Here is a 15,340-nt window from a genome sequence, read left to right as displayed (position 1 = left end):
TCTCCTCCTTAAAGGAGAAGTCATCCTTTGCTAAAATGTAACATTTCCTATAATACTTTGCTCTTAAACAGATACTCCGTGTTTTGTTTCCTTTTTAAAGCAACAACAGAAAAAAATAAGAAAATTACCACATAAGGCAATTGTGTTCCAAAACATTCTAAAAAGAGAGGAGGGATGGCATCATCGGAGAGTGATGGTTGCTGCTGGATCGGAAAGACCATTTCGTTGCATCTAGTTATGGAAAGGCCCCATTCTCTCCTTCCTCCCGACTCCTGTGGCACTTGGGGATGTACCTGATGGAGCTTGCTTCGCTGGCTGAGGACTTGCAAATACTGAGCCGCTTCAGCCTGGCCAGCTTTCTGTTCCATATTTCTAACTCTTCTATCCTTTCTTCAAGGTTGTTGGTTAGTTTGCAGAGCTGCTTCACTGCACCCACATTTTCCATAAAGATCTGGTCCTAGAAATGAAAACAGTACAGAGGGCATAAATCTACAGTGTGAGACCACCAGGGAACTGTCCACAGTCCTTTCAAAGACAGGTGAAATATACCACTGAAAATGATTATACACACGCACAACCTCAAGTTCATTCGAGATAAAACTGGAGAGGGTTGCAACTTAAAATGATCTTGTTAAACTCCTGGCTGTGTAGTAAAGCTGCTTATGTTCAATTTGCAATAAAATAGAAATATGTCCTTGTAATCCAAGAGAGAATGGAGCTCAAGGACACTGTCAAGTTTGGAATCTGAAGATTTATTTTGTATGGCCATTATACCATATTTAAAACTCATAAAAAGAAAGTCAGAACAAGCTTCTAAATGTTGATTTGTGTGTACAGCACTAAATCCTCGTAAGAAATTATTCCAGTTCTTCCTGGTAAAATGTGCATCAAATTGCTCAGGTGAAGGAGAAAGGAATGAAGACCTGGGCTTTTCTCTGAGTTCTGCCACTTACTAGATGGTAGACCCCACATCGAACAGAACCACCTCTCTGAGCTTCAGTGTCTTCATCTATGAATGAGAAGATAATTCTTGAGGTGTTAATTTCTGCTTTAACATCCCATGAGCTATCATGTACAATTTCTGTTTTAGCCTAAGTCCCAAACAAAATTGAAAACAACAACACTTAATTCTATCTGTTCAGAGAAGGCCACTGACACACCAGAAAGAGCAAGAAAGGGAAACCAACTACAGCCAGAGTGTGTCAGCCATCCCTTCTCCCACCCACACACTTCAGTTGTCATGGAAACATGTGTCTCTCTCAGCCATAACAGAAACACTGGAAAGCTCTCATCAACTCACATCCTGATCCTGTGACCTCCTGTCCTAGCCCCCTCTCTATTTACAAGTTCTGAATTCCTCAGAATTCTTTGGGGCTCATAGAGGCCTGTCCACTGTTGTAAAATGATGAGCTCAAGGCCAAAAGAAAAAGGATTGTTTTGTAGTTGGGGGATCAAAGTCGGGACTGTGTGTCTTTGGGATTCTCATGATGCAAACTGAAGCTTTAAGGGTTTCAAACACTGTAAAGCAACCACTCAGACAGGAATCAGAAACTGAACATTGCAAACTTAAGGCTTAGTTTATGAAGTTTAAGCACATGTACACTGGTATAAAACACACCAATAAAGGTAAATATATAGTCAATTTCAAGATACTCTACTACTGGAATATAATGGTGTATAAATCACTTAACTCGAATAGAAAAGTTAAAGGACAGAAGTACTAAAAATAACTTTAGCTGCAATAACTGGTTAATGATACACACATAGAAAGAGGTCTATTATGACACCAAAAACATAAAACATGGAGATGTAAGTAAAAGGGTAGAGTTTTTGTATATGATCAAAATTCAGTTGTTATCAGCCTAAAATAAGCAGTAAGATATTTTATGTAAGCCTCATGTAACCACAAAGCAAAAACCCACAAAAGATAAAGAGAAGGGAGTCAAAGCATACCACTATAGAAAATCAATTCACAAAGGAACATAGCAAAAGAGGAAGAAAGGAACAAGGGAACAGCCAAAAAAACAATTAATAAGATGGCATTAGTAAGTCCTTACCTATCAATAATTACTTTAAATATAAATGGATTAAATTCTCCAATCAAAAGGCATAGAGGGAATGAATGAATTAAAAAAAAAAAAATGCTGCTACACACTGCTCCCTACAAGAGATTCACACCAGCTTTAAGGACACATACATCTTAAGGAATGGAAAAAGATACTCCATGCAAATGGAAACCAAAAGAGAGCAGAGTTAGCTATACTTATATCAGATAAAATAAAATTTAAGTCAAAAACTGTAATAAGAGACAAAGAAGGTCATATACTGATAAAAGGGTCAATTCATCACTGATAAAGGGGGATATTCATCAGACCATAACAATTGTAAATATATACCTCTATACTCTATGTCTCTATATCTATCTCTCTCTAGAGAGAGAGAGAGAGATCCAATATCAGAGAACCTAATATTAAGCAAATACTAACAGATCTGAATGAAGAAATAGAAGCAATTTAATAATAGTAGGGAACTTTAGTATTCTACTTTCAACAATGGATAACTTATCCAGACAGGAAATCAGCAAGGATACACTGAACTTGAACTATGCTTTAGACCAAATGGACCTGAAAGACATATCAGAAATCCCACCCAACAGAGCAGAACACACAGTCTTCTCAAATGCATACAGAACATTCTCAAGGCTAGATTATATATTAGGTCACAAAACAAGCCTTACAAATTTAAGAAGATTAAAATCATACCAAGTATCTTTTCTCACCACAATGGTATGAAACTAGAAATTCATAACAGGAAGAAAACTTGAAAATTCACAAGTAGTGGAAATTAAACAATACATGCTTGCAAAACTAATGGGTTAAAGAGGAAATCAAAAGGGAAATAAAAAAAATATCTTGAGACAAATAAAAATGGAAATGCAACATAATAAAACTTATGGGATATAGCATAAGTAGTTCTATTTTTTTTTCTTTAAAGATTTTATTTATTTATTTGTCAGAGAGAGAGAGAGGGAGAGAGAAAGGTAGGCAGAGGGAGAAGCAGGCAGAGAGAGAAGCAGACTCCCCATTGAGCAAGTAGCCCGATGTGGGACTTGATCCCAGGACCATGGGATCATGACCTCAGCTGAAGGCAGACACTTAAGCAACTGAGCTACCCAGGCATCCCCTGCAAAAGTTCTAAGGGAATTTTATAGCAATAAACACCCACATTAAGAAGAAAAAAGAAAGATCTCAAATAAACAACCTAACTTTACACCTCAAGGAACTATAAAAGGAAGAACAAACTGAAATGAAAGATAGTAGAAAGAAAGAAATAACAAATATCAGAAACACTATGGAAAAGATCAACAAAACTAAGAGCTAGTTTTTTGAAAAGATAAACAAAATTGACAAACCTTTAGCTAGATCAAGGAACAAAAAGAGAGAAGACTCAAATAAATAAAATCAGAAAGGAGAGGTGACATTACAACTGATACCACAAAAATACTGAAGATCTAAGAAACTACTATGAACAATTAGACTCCAACAAATTGGACAAGTTAGAAGAAATGGCTATTCCTAGAAACGTACAACCTACTAAGACTGAATTATGAAGAAATAGAAAATCTAACAGGCCAATTAAGAAAAAGAGATTGAATCAATAATCAAAAACATCCCAACAAACGAAAGTCCAGTACCAGACAGCTTCCCTGGGGAATTCTACCAAATGCTTAAAGAAGAATCTATATAAATCCTTTTCAAACTCTCCCCAAAAAATTGAAGAGAAGGGAATACTTCCAAACTCATTTTAAAAGGCCAGCATTACCCTGATACCAAGGTCAGATAAAAACACTACAAAAAAAAATAAATAATTACAGGCAGTTATCTCTGATAAACATGGATATTCAACAATACATTAAAAGGTTCATACACCATGATCAAGAGAGATTTATTCCTAGGATGCAAAAATGGTTCAACATATGCAAATCAATCAATGTGATACACCACATTAATAAAATCATGTGATCATCTCAATAGATGTAGAAAAAGCACTGGACAAAATTCAGCATCTCTTCATGAAAAAAACCTCTCAACAAAGTATAGATGGACTATACCTCAACATAAAAAAGCCCTATATGATAAGTCCATACCTAACATTACACTCAAAGATGAAAAGCTGAAAGTTTTTCTTCTAAGATCAAGAACAAGACAAGGAAGCTCACTGCACCCCATTTCTATGCACCATAATACAAGACAAAGCAATCAGACAAGAAAAAGAAATAAAAGTTATCCAAATTGGAAAGGAAAAAGTAAACTGTATCTGTTGCAGATGATATGATCTTATATACAGAAAGTCCTAAAGATTCCACCAAAAACGGTTAGAATTAATAAATTTAGTAAAGTTGCAGGACACAAAATCAATATGCAAAAGTTAGTTGCATTTCTATACACTAACAACAAACTATTTGAAAAAGAAATAAAGAATCCCATTTACAATGTGATCAAAATCAATAGTTAGGAATAAATTTATTCAGGAGGTGAAAGATCTGCATGTTGAAAATTACAAGGTCATTGATGAAAGAAATTGAAGACACAAATACATGGAAAGATATCCCATGTCCTCTCCTATATCAGAGGAATTAATATTGTTAAAATGTCCATACTATTCAAAGCCATCTATAGATCCAATGTAATCCCTATCAAAATTCCAATGGCAACTTTCACAGAAACAGAAAAAAAAATCCTAAAATTTGTATGGAACCACAAAAGATCCCCAATACCCAAAGCAACCCCGAGAAAGAACAAAGCTGGAGGCATCACACTTCCTGATTTCAAATTATATTATAAAGCTATAGTAATCAAAACAGTACTAGCATAAGAATAGACATATAGACCAATGGAATAGAACTGAGAGCCCAGAAATAAACCCACACATATATGGTCAACTAAAATTTGACATGGGAACTAAGAGTACTTAATGAGAAAAAGACAGTTTCTTTAACAGTGTTGGGAAAATTGGATAGTCACAGACAAAAGTATGAAATTAGACCTCTGCTTTACACCACTCACAAAAATTAACTCTAAGTAGATTAAAGGCTTAAATGTAGACCTAAGACCATAAAACTCCTAGAAGAAAACACAGGGAAAAAATTTCTTGACATCAGTATTGGGAACCATTTTTTTGGATATGACACCAAAAGCCAAGTAACAAAAGCAAAAATAAACAAGTGGGACTACATCAAACTAAAGAGTTTTTGTACAGCAAAAGAAACAATCAACAAAATTAAAAGGCAACCTAAAGAACAGAAGAAAATATTTGCAAACCATATATCTGATAAGGGGCTAATATTCAAAATATATAAGGAATTCACACAACTCAATAGCAAAACACAAATAATCTAACTAAAATGGGCAGAGGACAGAATAAACATTTTTCCAAAGAAGATATACAAATGGCCAAAAGGTACATGAAAGGATGCTTAATATCACTAATCATCAGGGCAATGCAAATCAAAACTACGTGAGATATCATCACATACTTGTGTTAGGATGGCTATTTTTTATTTTATTTTTTCAAGATTTTATTCATTTATTTGACAGAGACAGAGTTAGCGAGAGCAGGAACACAAGCAGCGGGAGTGGGAAAGGGAGAGCAGGCTTCCCGCCGAGCAGGGAGCCTGATGTGGGACTCGATCCCAGGACCCTGGGATCATGACCTGAGCCGAAGGCAGACGCTTAAGGACTGAGCCACCCAGGTGCCCAGGATGGCTATTTTTTAAAAGGCAGGAAAGAGATAACAAGTGTTGATGAGGGTGTAGGAAAAAGGGAACCCTTGTATACTGTTGGTAGAAGTGCCAATTGATACAGGCACTATGAAAAACAGTATGGAGATCCCCAAAATTTCTGGGTGTATGTCTGAAGGACATGAAATCACTGTCTCTAAGAGATATCTGCACCCCTATGCTCATTGCAGCATTATACACAATAGCCAAAATATGTAAACAATCTAAGTATCCATTGATAGACAAATGGATAAAGAAAATGGGATACACACACACACACGAATGGAGTATTATATATATTATTATTATATATATTATATAATAAAGAAGGAAAGCCTGCCATTTGTGACAACATGGATGGAATTGAGGGCATTATGCTAAGTGAAGTAAGTGAGACACAGAAAAACTGTGTGATATCACTTATGTGTGGAAACTAAAAAAGCCAAACTCAGAGAAACAGAGAGTAGAATGGTGGTTGCCAGAGACTGAGAGATGGGGGGAACGAGAAGATGTTCATCGCAAGGTACAAACTCAGTTTAAAATGATTAAGTTCTGGGGATCTAATGTACTGCATGATGACTACCGTTAACAATATTGTATTATATACGTGGAAGTTGCTAAGAGAGTAGATCTTAAATGTTCTCATCACACACACAGAAGTTAATTATGTGGCTGATGGCTGTGCTAACTAACCTACTGTAGTAATCATTTTGCAATATGTATGTGTATCAAATCATTGTGTTGTATCCCTTAAACTTATATCTCAATAAAGCCAAAAAAATTCAGTTGGTAAAGAAGGATAGTTGGTGGGAGATTTGAATAAAATAAGATAGGACAGGGGTGCCTGGGTGGCTTAGTTGTTGAGCGTCTGCCTTCGGCTCAGGTCATGATCCCAGGATCCTGGGATCGAGTCCCACATCGGGCTCCCTGCTCAGCAGGAAGTCTGCTTCTCCCTCTCCCACTCCCCCTGCTTGTGTTCCCTCTCTCGCTGTGTCTCTCTCTGTCAAATAAATAAATATAAATCTTAAAAAAATAAATAAATAAAATAAAATAAGATAGGACACAAATTGAAAACTGTCAAATCTGGGTGAAGTATATACATGGATTTCACTATTATTCTAAGTTTGCGTATATTTGAAATTTTTTATTAAAAATGTTAATAAATAAATAAATCAGAACACAAAAACCAAAAATCTCCTGACAAAAGCTCTTTAAAATTTTCTAATTTGGGTACCAATGTTCCCTTACTTTTAAATTTGTTTTAATAAAAATAAGGCAGAAATCATGAAGACAAGAATAACATTCTACTGAGAACTGTAAAGAATAAAATAATTTGAAAGTGACCTCATCATCCACAAAACTTGCTGAGTAAGCTTTGGACAAAGTCTTATCTGATGTTGAAATTCATGCTCTTAACCACTTTGCCACATACTACGGGTGATTCTTCAATCGTTAAAATCAACAGCATTTTGTTAACATTCATTTTCTTCCCATCTCATCTCTTTCCTCCCCATGTCCGTATCCATCCTCTCTACTGACCTGACGTTTTGACACTGTGCTTGCTCCGCATTCTGCTTTAGCCCAACCTTCTGGGCCTTCCCAGGCCTTTTTCCAGGCCTCTCCTGGCCCTAACTGGAAGGCATCTGCAGCTTTTAGTCTACTTGCTTCTCATTCCCTAAGAACTGAAAGCCTCCAGGCCAGGCCGGTAACAGGAAGCAGTGATGGGAGGGCCCATGAAACCCTTCCAGGGCAGCCACTCCTCAGCCTCAGGTCAACAGATCTGATGCTTCCAGGGAGCCAGAAATCTAGAATTTGTGTGAGGATCTCCTCATTATTTAAAAATAGGCAGCAAATTTGAAAATTTTTAAAACACCATGAGGAAAAAAAAAAAAGTCTTCAGGCCAGTCTTGGCCACAGGCTTCTGATCTGGGACCTGCATCCATAACCTTTCCCTTATTAATGAACATCTTCACCCATGCATGCTGCAGCTTCCCCTCGGGCCCCAGCTGCACTCCCAACTTCCACACTCCCTGTCACCTCTGGACATTTTCATCTGAATACTCAGCTGACACCTCAAACTCAAAATTGAATTCATTTTCCCATTAGGAAACCACTCTTCTGTCAGACTTCCTTATTTTAATGGAACCACTTCTCTTCCTTTCAGTGAGATTCAGAAACTCAGCCATTAACTTAAAACACATGCTTACTGAGAACCCATAATGTACCAGATACTGTGCTAAACAACACAGGATTGACAAGGCACATTCTCTGACCTTGAGAAGCTCACAGTCTAGTGGAAGAGATATGGAATAGAAAGAGAATGACAACACAATGTGATAAATACTCTAGAAGATGTATATTCAGAGGCCTGAGCCAATACAGAGACAAGATCAATCAAGGCATCACAGAATTCATTAGTTCATTAATTCATTCAGCCAATATTTGTTGGATTCCTAAGGTACTCTAAGCCCTGGGGTTGAAGCCACAAATAAAATACTGGAGATACAGCTTTGAAAAATATAGAAGATTTTTGGGGTCACACAATGAGCTGGGGAGGCTGGTGAAGAATAAGTAGGCAAATAAGATCATTCCGGCTAGGGACAGAACTCTCCAGGCCATCATGAAGAAGTCTGCAGTGTGTCCCCTGTGCAGAGATCCGGCTGAGGGGCCCGTTGGGGTCTGCACCAAAGAGAGGAGGCACTTCTCTCTAATTACAGCAAAGGCACTACACACCCTCTCAGTGGCCCTGAATCTTACAAGAAGGTGAAACCAAGTGATGTGGAGACTATTCTAGATGAGGTGGTCAGGGAAGGTCTTGGCACTGAGATCCAAATGACAAGATCATCTAAAGGGAGAGTCTTCAGAGCAGAAAACACTCAACGGAACAGCTCTGAGGCAGAAACAAACTTGGTGAGCGTGAGAACAGGGAACGAAGCTGGTGGCAGAGGGCCTGGCAAACCAGAGGTGCGGGTGTGTGCAGAGACATCGCATTCTGAAGGTGTCTGGGGGTTGGCGGGGTGGGTCTGAGTGTTAGGAAACGAATTAGAAAGAGACGATTCCATCTAGATGGTGGAGGGGTGATAATAAGCCAATGAAGAGCCAAAGGGGGAAAAGGAGATTGTACGATCAGAGATGTTTTGTTTTGTTTTTGTTTTAGGGAGGAAACTGGGAAGCATAAAGAGAATAAGGAGGGAAGATAAATAGACAAGAGAGGTGGCTGAAGTTAGAACTGCAGCACTGGGTGTCTAATTGGATATCGTGTGTGAGAAAAAGGAAAAATGGAAAGACTACCAGTGATGCTCCTCTCCGTCAGTCACACCTTCCGTCCCCCAGGTCTGCCACTGTCTTCTTTCACTTGTCTCTCAGTCCCCCGCTTCCTTTCCATCTGCGAGCCCCTGCCTAGTGTCCACAGACAGGAGCGCTGTGCATTCCACGATACTCGTCATGCTGTCACTCAGAGCTCCGTTCTTGCATCCTGTCTCATCACTCCACTTAGACTGTCAGCTGCTTGAAGACAGGCACCCTGTCTTACTTATCTTTGCATGAATTGAACAGACAATTCCTCCCAGTTGAAGAAAAAGAGAATCAATGAGAATCAATGAGTAAAAAGGAACCACATACTAAGGTATAGTAGGGTGGCTTATAACATCATTTCATAAAACATTCACACACACGCACATTATTCAAGGTCTACTTACTCACAAACTGCACCTCATCTTCATACAGACTTAGCTGTAAATACATGTAAGGCCACTCTGACATTTATTGGGTACATTTTTCTTACACCAAGTACACCTAGTAATAATGCTCAAGAAATATAAAAACCTACTCCCAAATAATCACAGAAATAAATGAAGTGGCCAAGTAAAGAGATAGATGAACAAGCCGAAGGGCAAAGTTCTCGGGGTCTCATGCAGGGTTAGACTATGGCATTCACCCTCCTTGGCCCCCTGGCTCTCAGGACCAGCCTGGAGCCCTCTCATGTCACCTCCCATCACTGAGTTTTCACTGGGGCACACAAATCATGAGGGATTTATGAGAAGAAGCAAACTACCCCAGAGAAGAGAAGCTTATCTTACACAGTCATCTCTTCTGAAAGAAAAATAATTTCTGCCTCCTTTGGCCAACACCACTCATCTCCAGCTGTGGTTGGTTACATGGACAGTCTGTAAAGTTCCAACCATTCTGTTTCTTACTTGGGCACAAAATTGCAAAGTACATGTGGAAAAGATATAGCAATCATGAAGTACAACATTTCAACATTTTCATGTGCATTTCTAGTTTGCGCTTTAGCTTCAATAAAAATTTCTTTATATAAAAGGATCACTGGGTGGAAGAGAAACGGAGTGCAGAGGGAGACACTGTAACTGAACCTGATCTCCACCCATTGCTATAGCACACGTGGCCAGGACGTCCTAGAGACGTTCCTTAAAACAAGCAGTCCTGGGGCGCCGGGGTGGCTCAGGTCATGATCCCAGGGTCCTGGGATCGAGTCCCACATCGGGCTCTGTGCACAGTGGGGAGTCTGCTTCTCCCTCTCCCTCTGCCATGCTCTCTTTCTCTATCTCTCAAATAAATAAATAAAATCTTAAAAAAAAAAAAGAATAACAAGCAGTCCTGAATGTGGCAAGCAAGGCCAACATGGTGCCCACACAAATGGGTAGGAGACCAGAAAGCAAGAGGCTTTCTGTACATCTTGCTTATTGTACAATTAACAGAGAGCATGGGGCAACAAGAGTCACACTACCTGTGTTCTTAATAAGAAATAACAAAGGGGCTATTCTGTGAAGTATTTATAATGTAGTGGAGAGATATTCCACAATGTTGAGGATTACACCAGTAATTGAAGTCTCTCCTAGGGAGTGAGCCAAAGTGGAAAGCCAGGCCTCAGAGCATGGGGATGTTCACCTGCTCATAGTGTTACATGTTCGGTGAATGAGTGTGGCCTTGCTGATGGCTCCATAGATTGAATCACTGCAAGATCCTGTTATTAAGAGAATCACAACTTGTCTCTTCTGGACTCCTGTCAGTTGTATTTACCTATAAACCGAATGCTGCCTTGGCGTAGACCGCCGCTCAGAGGACAAACAAACCTGGCTGCTTAGACTAGGAATACCACCCCTTATCTTCCCAGGGCTCTGGCCTTCTTAGGAATGAATTTGGGTTGTAGCCTCTCCAGGGGGTAAAGGCGTTGGGTAGCCCTCAGAACCGTGGCTGCTAATAATCCTGACTATCCTCATTCAACTTAAGTTTGATAGTGGGCCAGGGGAAAACTAATTATTCTCCTACAGAGTGATAATCGTAAGGCCCTGGGCAGATGTTACCTACACAGAAATCGCAGACATCTCTTTCTGGGGTGTTCTAGGGGAGGGCCACAGTCAGGAGTGACATGGCTGCCACCAAATGAGTAACCCCAAGAGCCCCACCTTGACAGCCTAATGGCACACTCCCAGGGCTGCACCCTGAGCCAGACAGCTGTGCCTTCACAGTTTTCTCTCACCCAGGAAGCTTCTGAAAATGCGAGAGAGTCGGGGTGACCTTATGACACGAATACCTTGGAGTATCTCTTATCTTATATTTTGAGTAAATAATGGGAAAACTTCACTACTTTATTATTAAAAATAGATTTCTCATGATACACCTCTCACGGGAAGTGATAGCCCAGGTCTGAGACCAAAGAGCTGCTTCTACTCAAGACGGGTGTGGGAAGCAGGAGGAAGTAACCACACGTCTGGCACTCTACCCTGCGGCCCAGGGCAGAGCAGGCCATCCACACCCCATCAGCTAAGTATTTGTTGCCCAAGAGCCCAGAGGAAGAAGACTGAGGAAGGGCCCAACAGGGAAAGGGACCCTCCACCTTGCTGCTCCGTGTGGCTTGCTTACCAGCAAGATCAGCAAAATTGGCACCACCTGGAGGCTGGTTAAAAATGCACGCTCTTGGGTCTCACCCCGTTCCTGCTGCATCCGCCTGTATTTTAGCAAGTTCCTCCACTGATTCATGTACACCTTGAAGTTGGAGAAGCACTGCCCCCGTGAACTGACAAATTACAAATTAGTCTCCACTCAGACATCTGTCCCTACGACTACAATATCCTCATGTCAATCGGTTTTCCCGCCAGCATCAAACAGAGCAGGGCAATGTACAACAGATCAGCAGCGGGGTGAGTCTGCAAACCTTGCCACGACGCAGGCTTTCACAGAATTAATAAACACGATCTCGGAGACCGACTCAAGTCACACACACAAAGCAAGCAAGGGAATGGCACACTGAGACCCCTTTACCTTGCAAAGGGGAGCTCAGCTACAAAGACAGGGACATTCCTTCAAAAGAGAATGATTTGAATATCAAAGAATTAGGACAGTCCCTTGGGAAAAATGACAAGGCTCATGAATACCTTTGCAAAACTGACCCACTTTATGATTGTGCTATGAAAGTAGAACATACAACTTTGTTGAGAAACTGTGCTCGCAAAAAAAATCAACACTTCATTCCACCTTCAGTCATTCTACGAATTCCATCATTCTATTTTCATGCTAACCTAAATTGTATTCTGTGAGATAAACTACACTCTCAGAAGTTCTAGTTCCATTTTTTAAGACAAATCTGATCACAGCTTGTTGTCACTATTTCACATGACGCCAGGGCCTCGTTTTAGGTGCACTCCTGGTACGTGGACTTTACCCGGGCCAGTCTTCCTCCAACATTAAGGCCCGCTGACCTCTCCTGTCACTGTTACATACTCCTTTCTCTTTTTCCCATAGGGGGCTTGTTTTTGGTACTTATGCCCAAGGTGCCATGGCTGATACCAATTACCGCACAGCTCAGCGAAGCTTTCTTGTTTCCTGGTTGGATGTTTCAGTGCATTTCGAGGCCACAGAAAAGGGGTCCCCTGTGGGGTTGTCACTCCAGAGGCAGATTGATTCTGTAGTTACCTTATCGACCATGAGGAAGTTGGGCAGCGTCTCTCCATTTTCACAGGTGACATCACCAACCTCTCTGACAGCTCGAGGCAGGATCTCTCGTACCTCCTGGGCAATCATCCCTAGACCCAAACACTCCAAGTCGTTTAGTCAGGAAAACAGCTTTCTGGAGAAAATCCTCCCAGGCCTACATCAAAATGGACTGCTGACAGCCTCCCGGGACATCTTTGCAAATAGATGCTTATTACCCCTTTTCAGCTTTTGCTTTGATCTATGATACGTTTGAAGCAAAGAAGGAATTTTGAGCCCATAATCACTATAGGATTAAAAGCAGGGGTGTCATTTTCCTCACTTTTCCTTGAGACTCTGGGCCGAATGTTGGGAGGAGTGGGCAAATACCTTAAAATCCCTGTGTATAGAAGTAAAAGTGGGACATTAGCTTGATCTCCTCTTTTCCTGCAGGAGGATTTGCCACCTAAATGGCCCCTGTTTCTTTAGGATTCCTGGGTGGGGGTATCAACACCTCTTTGCCCCTTCTCTGACCTAGACCCACCTACTCTGCCACCTCCCCTCTCCCAGGTCAGCCCAGTGCTGCCCCTCTTACAGTTGGAGCTGCCATCTACCCCTGAGCCCGCATTGCATGAGCAAGATGGTTCCCATGAAAAGAAACTATGTATTCAAAATATTCCACCAGTACCATGGGGGTGCAGGAGTGGGGGGGAGGGTGTCGAGTAAAGATGACACAGACATTTCTCTGACCTTTCCCACTCGAGTGAGTGTGGATTTCACAGAGAAAATCAATGCCATAGCACACAACCTCCAGATAAAGAGGGAGTTAAACTTTTAAGAGTTGACAACACAAAATTAAAAAGGGAATTTGTGTGCATACCTGTTTGATGGGAAGTGTTTATTCCCATTGAAGATGCGAATTCAGGTTTGTAGTCATACTCAACGATCCTCATTTGGGCTATTCGTCTTAGCTGTTCATTTGTGTCAACCTAATTTAATGAAAGAAGAGCAGATTTCAGCCACTTAGATGATTTCCTATTCAAATCAATGCCCAAAGGGACCTAGAGAAATTAGGAGTGTTGACAATGGGACTGTTCTTTCCTCTTGCCCAAACTATTTTAAGAGAAATTTGTTTTTCTCCTCAGAGAAACCCAAGCTTCAAGGTCCATATCAGTGACTTCCATTCACGGACAAATTGAGACAGAGTTTTTATATCTAAATTACAGAGTGAAAGCTCCCTCATTCACTACTCTTGCCCTTCTTTTCTCTCCTCTGAGAGGCAAACTCTCCTTCTGAGAATGGAGACTGATCGCTTTGGAGAGAAACAATTGCTATTCATGAGTGCAAGGGATCATTTCCAAATGAACATATGGTATAAACACCAAATAAATATAGGCCAACCTTGTATTTACAAATTGAAATGGTTTAGTAAAAGTAAAAAAAACCTTTAAAGAATGGAACTATCCTATATCATTGAATTCCTTTTGGACACCTTGCTGGAGAAAATTTCCTCAAGTGGCAGGTAGCAAAGGCCTCCTAGGATCCAGACTTTCCTCTCCTACAGATGGCTTCTCCCCCAAACCACTCTGGTCAGTGATGGTATGCTTCTCTGAGTTCACTGCTCTCATAGGTTACTAAAGGTATTCCCAGCTCTCACTGCAAATTCCTCAAAATAATGTCACCAGGTCCCAGCAAAATGACAACAAAGACAATAGAGTGAATTTTTCCTAAAGTCAAATGGGTATGATTCAAAGAATTCTCTTTTGAGGTTTTTTGTTGTTGTTGTTTTGTTTTTTTTTTTAATGAATTCATGGTACTAGCAGAACCTATTTTTTAAATGACCTTATTCTATAAGTAAAATGCTAGCAGCCCTTTTTCTTTTAGGATATAATTTTCTTTTAGGATATAACTATTACAAAACCAGTAGTCTCTTGGCAATTAAAATTATACTGCCTTGACATTCATCCATGTGTTAGAGTAACCAAAAGTGCTTCGTTTTTCTTGTTATATGAAAACCCCTGACACGGCCCTCAACTCCTCCCTTGACCCACTCTGTTGGGTGAGTGGGAAAGCTCCTCCATCATTAAAAGCTCCCTGTCCTTCACTAGTTTGGCTGATTGTAAAAGGTGGTGGCTTGACACTTAACTGGCTAAATGGGAAAAATTTACTTTAGGTTCTTCTTGGGAAGTATGATTTTGAGCTCACTGTTATTTTGATACCTGCAATTATCAAAAGCTTGGTTAATTCATTCATTCATTATTTTATTCAACTAACATCTACCAATCACCTTCAACATACAATGCACTACACTAAGTGTTGTCACTTTAAAAAATGATGACCTTTTAAAAGTTTGTGCTCTACTAATTGTGAGACCTGAAACCATAAAGCTTCTAGAAGAGAACATAGGTAGTAATTTCTCTGACATCAGCCATAGCAACATTTTCCTAGATATGTCTCCTACGGCAAGGGAAACAAAAGCAAAAATAAACTATTGGGACTATATCAAAATATAAAGCTTTAGGACAGCAAAGGAAACCATCAACAAAACAAAAAGGCAACCTACTAAATGGGAGAAGATATTTGCAAATGATATATCTGATAAGGGATTAATATCCAAAATATATAGAGAAG

General features: G+C 40.1%; 2 protein-coding genes across 4 annotated transcripts in view; one reads left to right on the top strand and one right to left on the bottom strand.

Moving 5' to 3' along the window:
• Positions 1-15,340, top strand: part of LOC115940598 (uncharacterized) — a 404,464-nt gene that overhangs the window by 227,292 nt on the left and 161,832 nt on the right. The gene's annotated exons all lie outside the window — the stretch shown is intronic.
• Positions 1-15,340, bottom strand: part of MYRFL (myelin regulatory factor like) — a 112,481-nt gene that overhangs the window by 21,470 nt on the left and 75,671 nt on the right. The window contains exons 12-14 of the mRNA XM_006732350.3: positions 13,590-13,698; positions 12,713-12,822; positions 294-457 (exon numbers count right to left, since the gene is read on the bottom strand). Coding sequence (XP_006732413.2) covers positions 294-457; positions 12,713-12,822; positions 13,590-13,698 — 383 coding nt within the window. The remainder of the gene's footprint in view (positions 1-293; positions 458-12,712; positions 12,823-13,589; positions 13,699-15,340) is intronic.

Source organism: Leptonychotes weddellii, chromosome 5, assembly GCF_054177405.1.
Source record: "Leptonychotes weddellii isolate Sample4059 chromosome 5, ASM5417740v2, whole genome shotgun sequence".
Lineage (NCBI taxonomy): Eukaryota > Metazoa > Chordata > Mammalia > Carnivora > Phocidae > Leptonychotes > Leptonychotes weddellii.
Note: the sequence above shows the minus strand (reverse complement) of the source record. Positions and strands in the feature narration are given on the sequence as shown.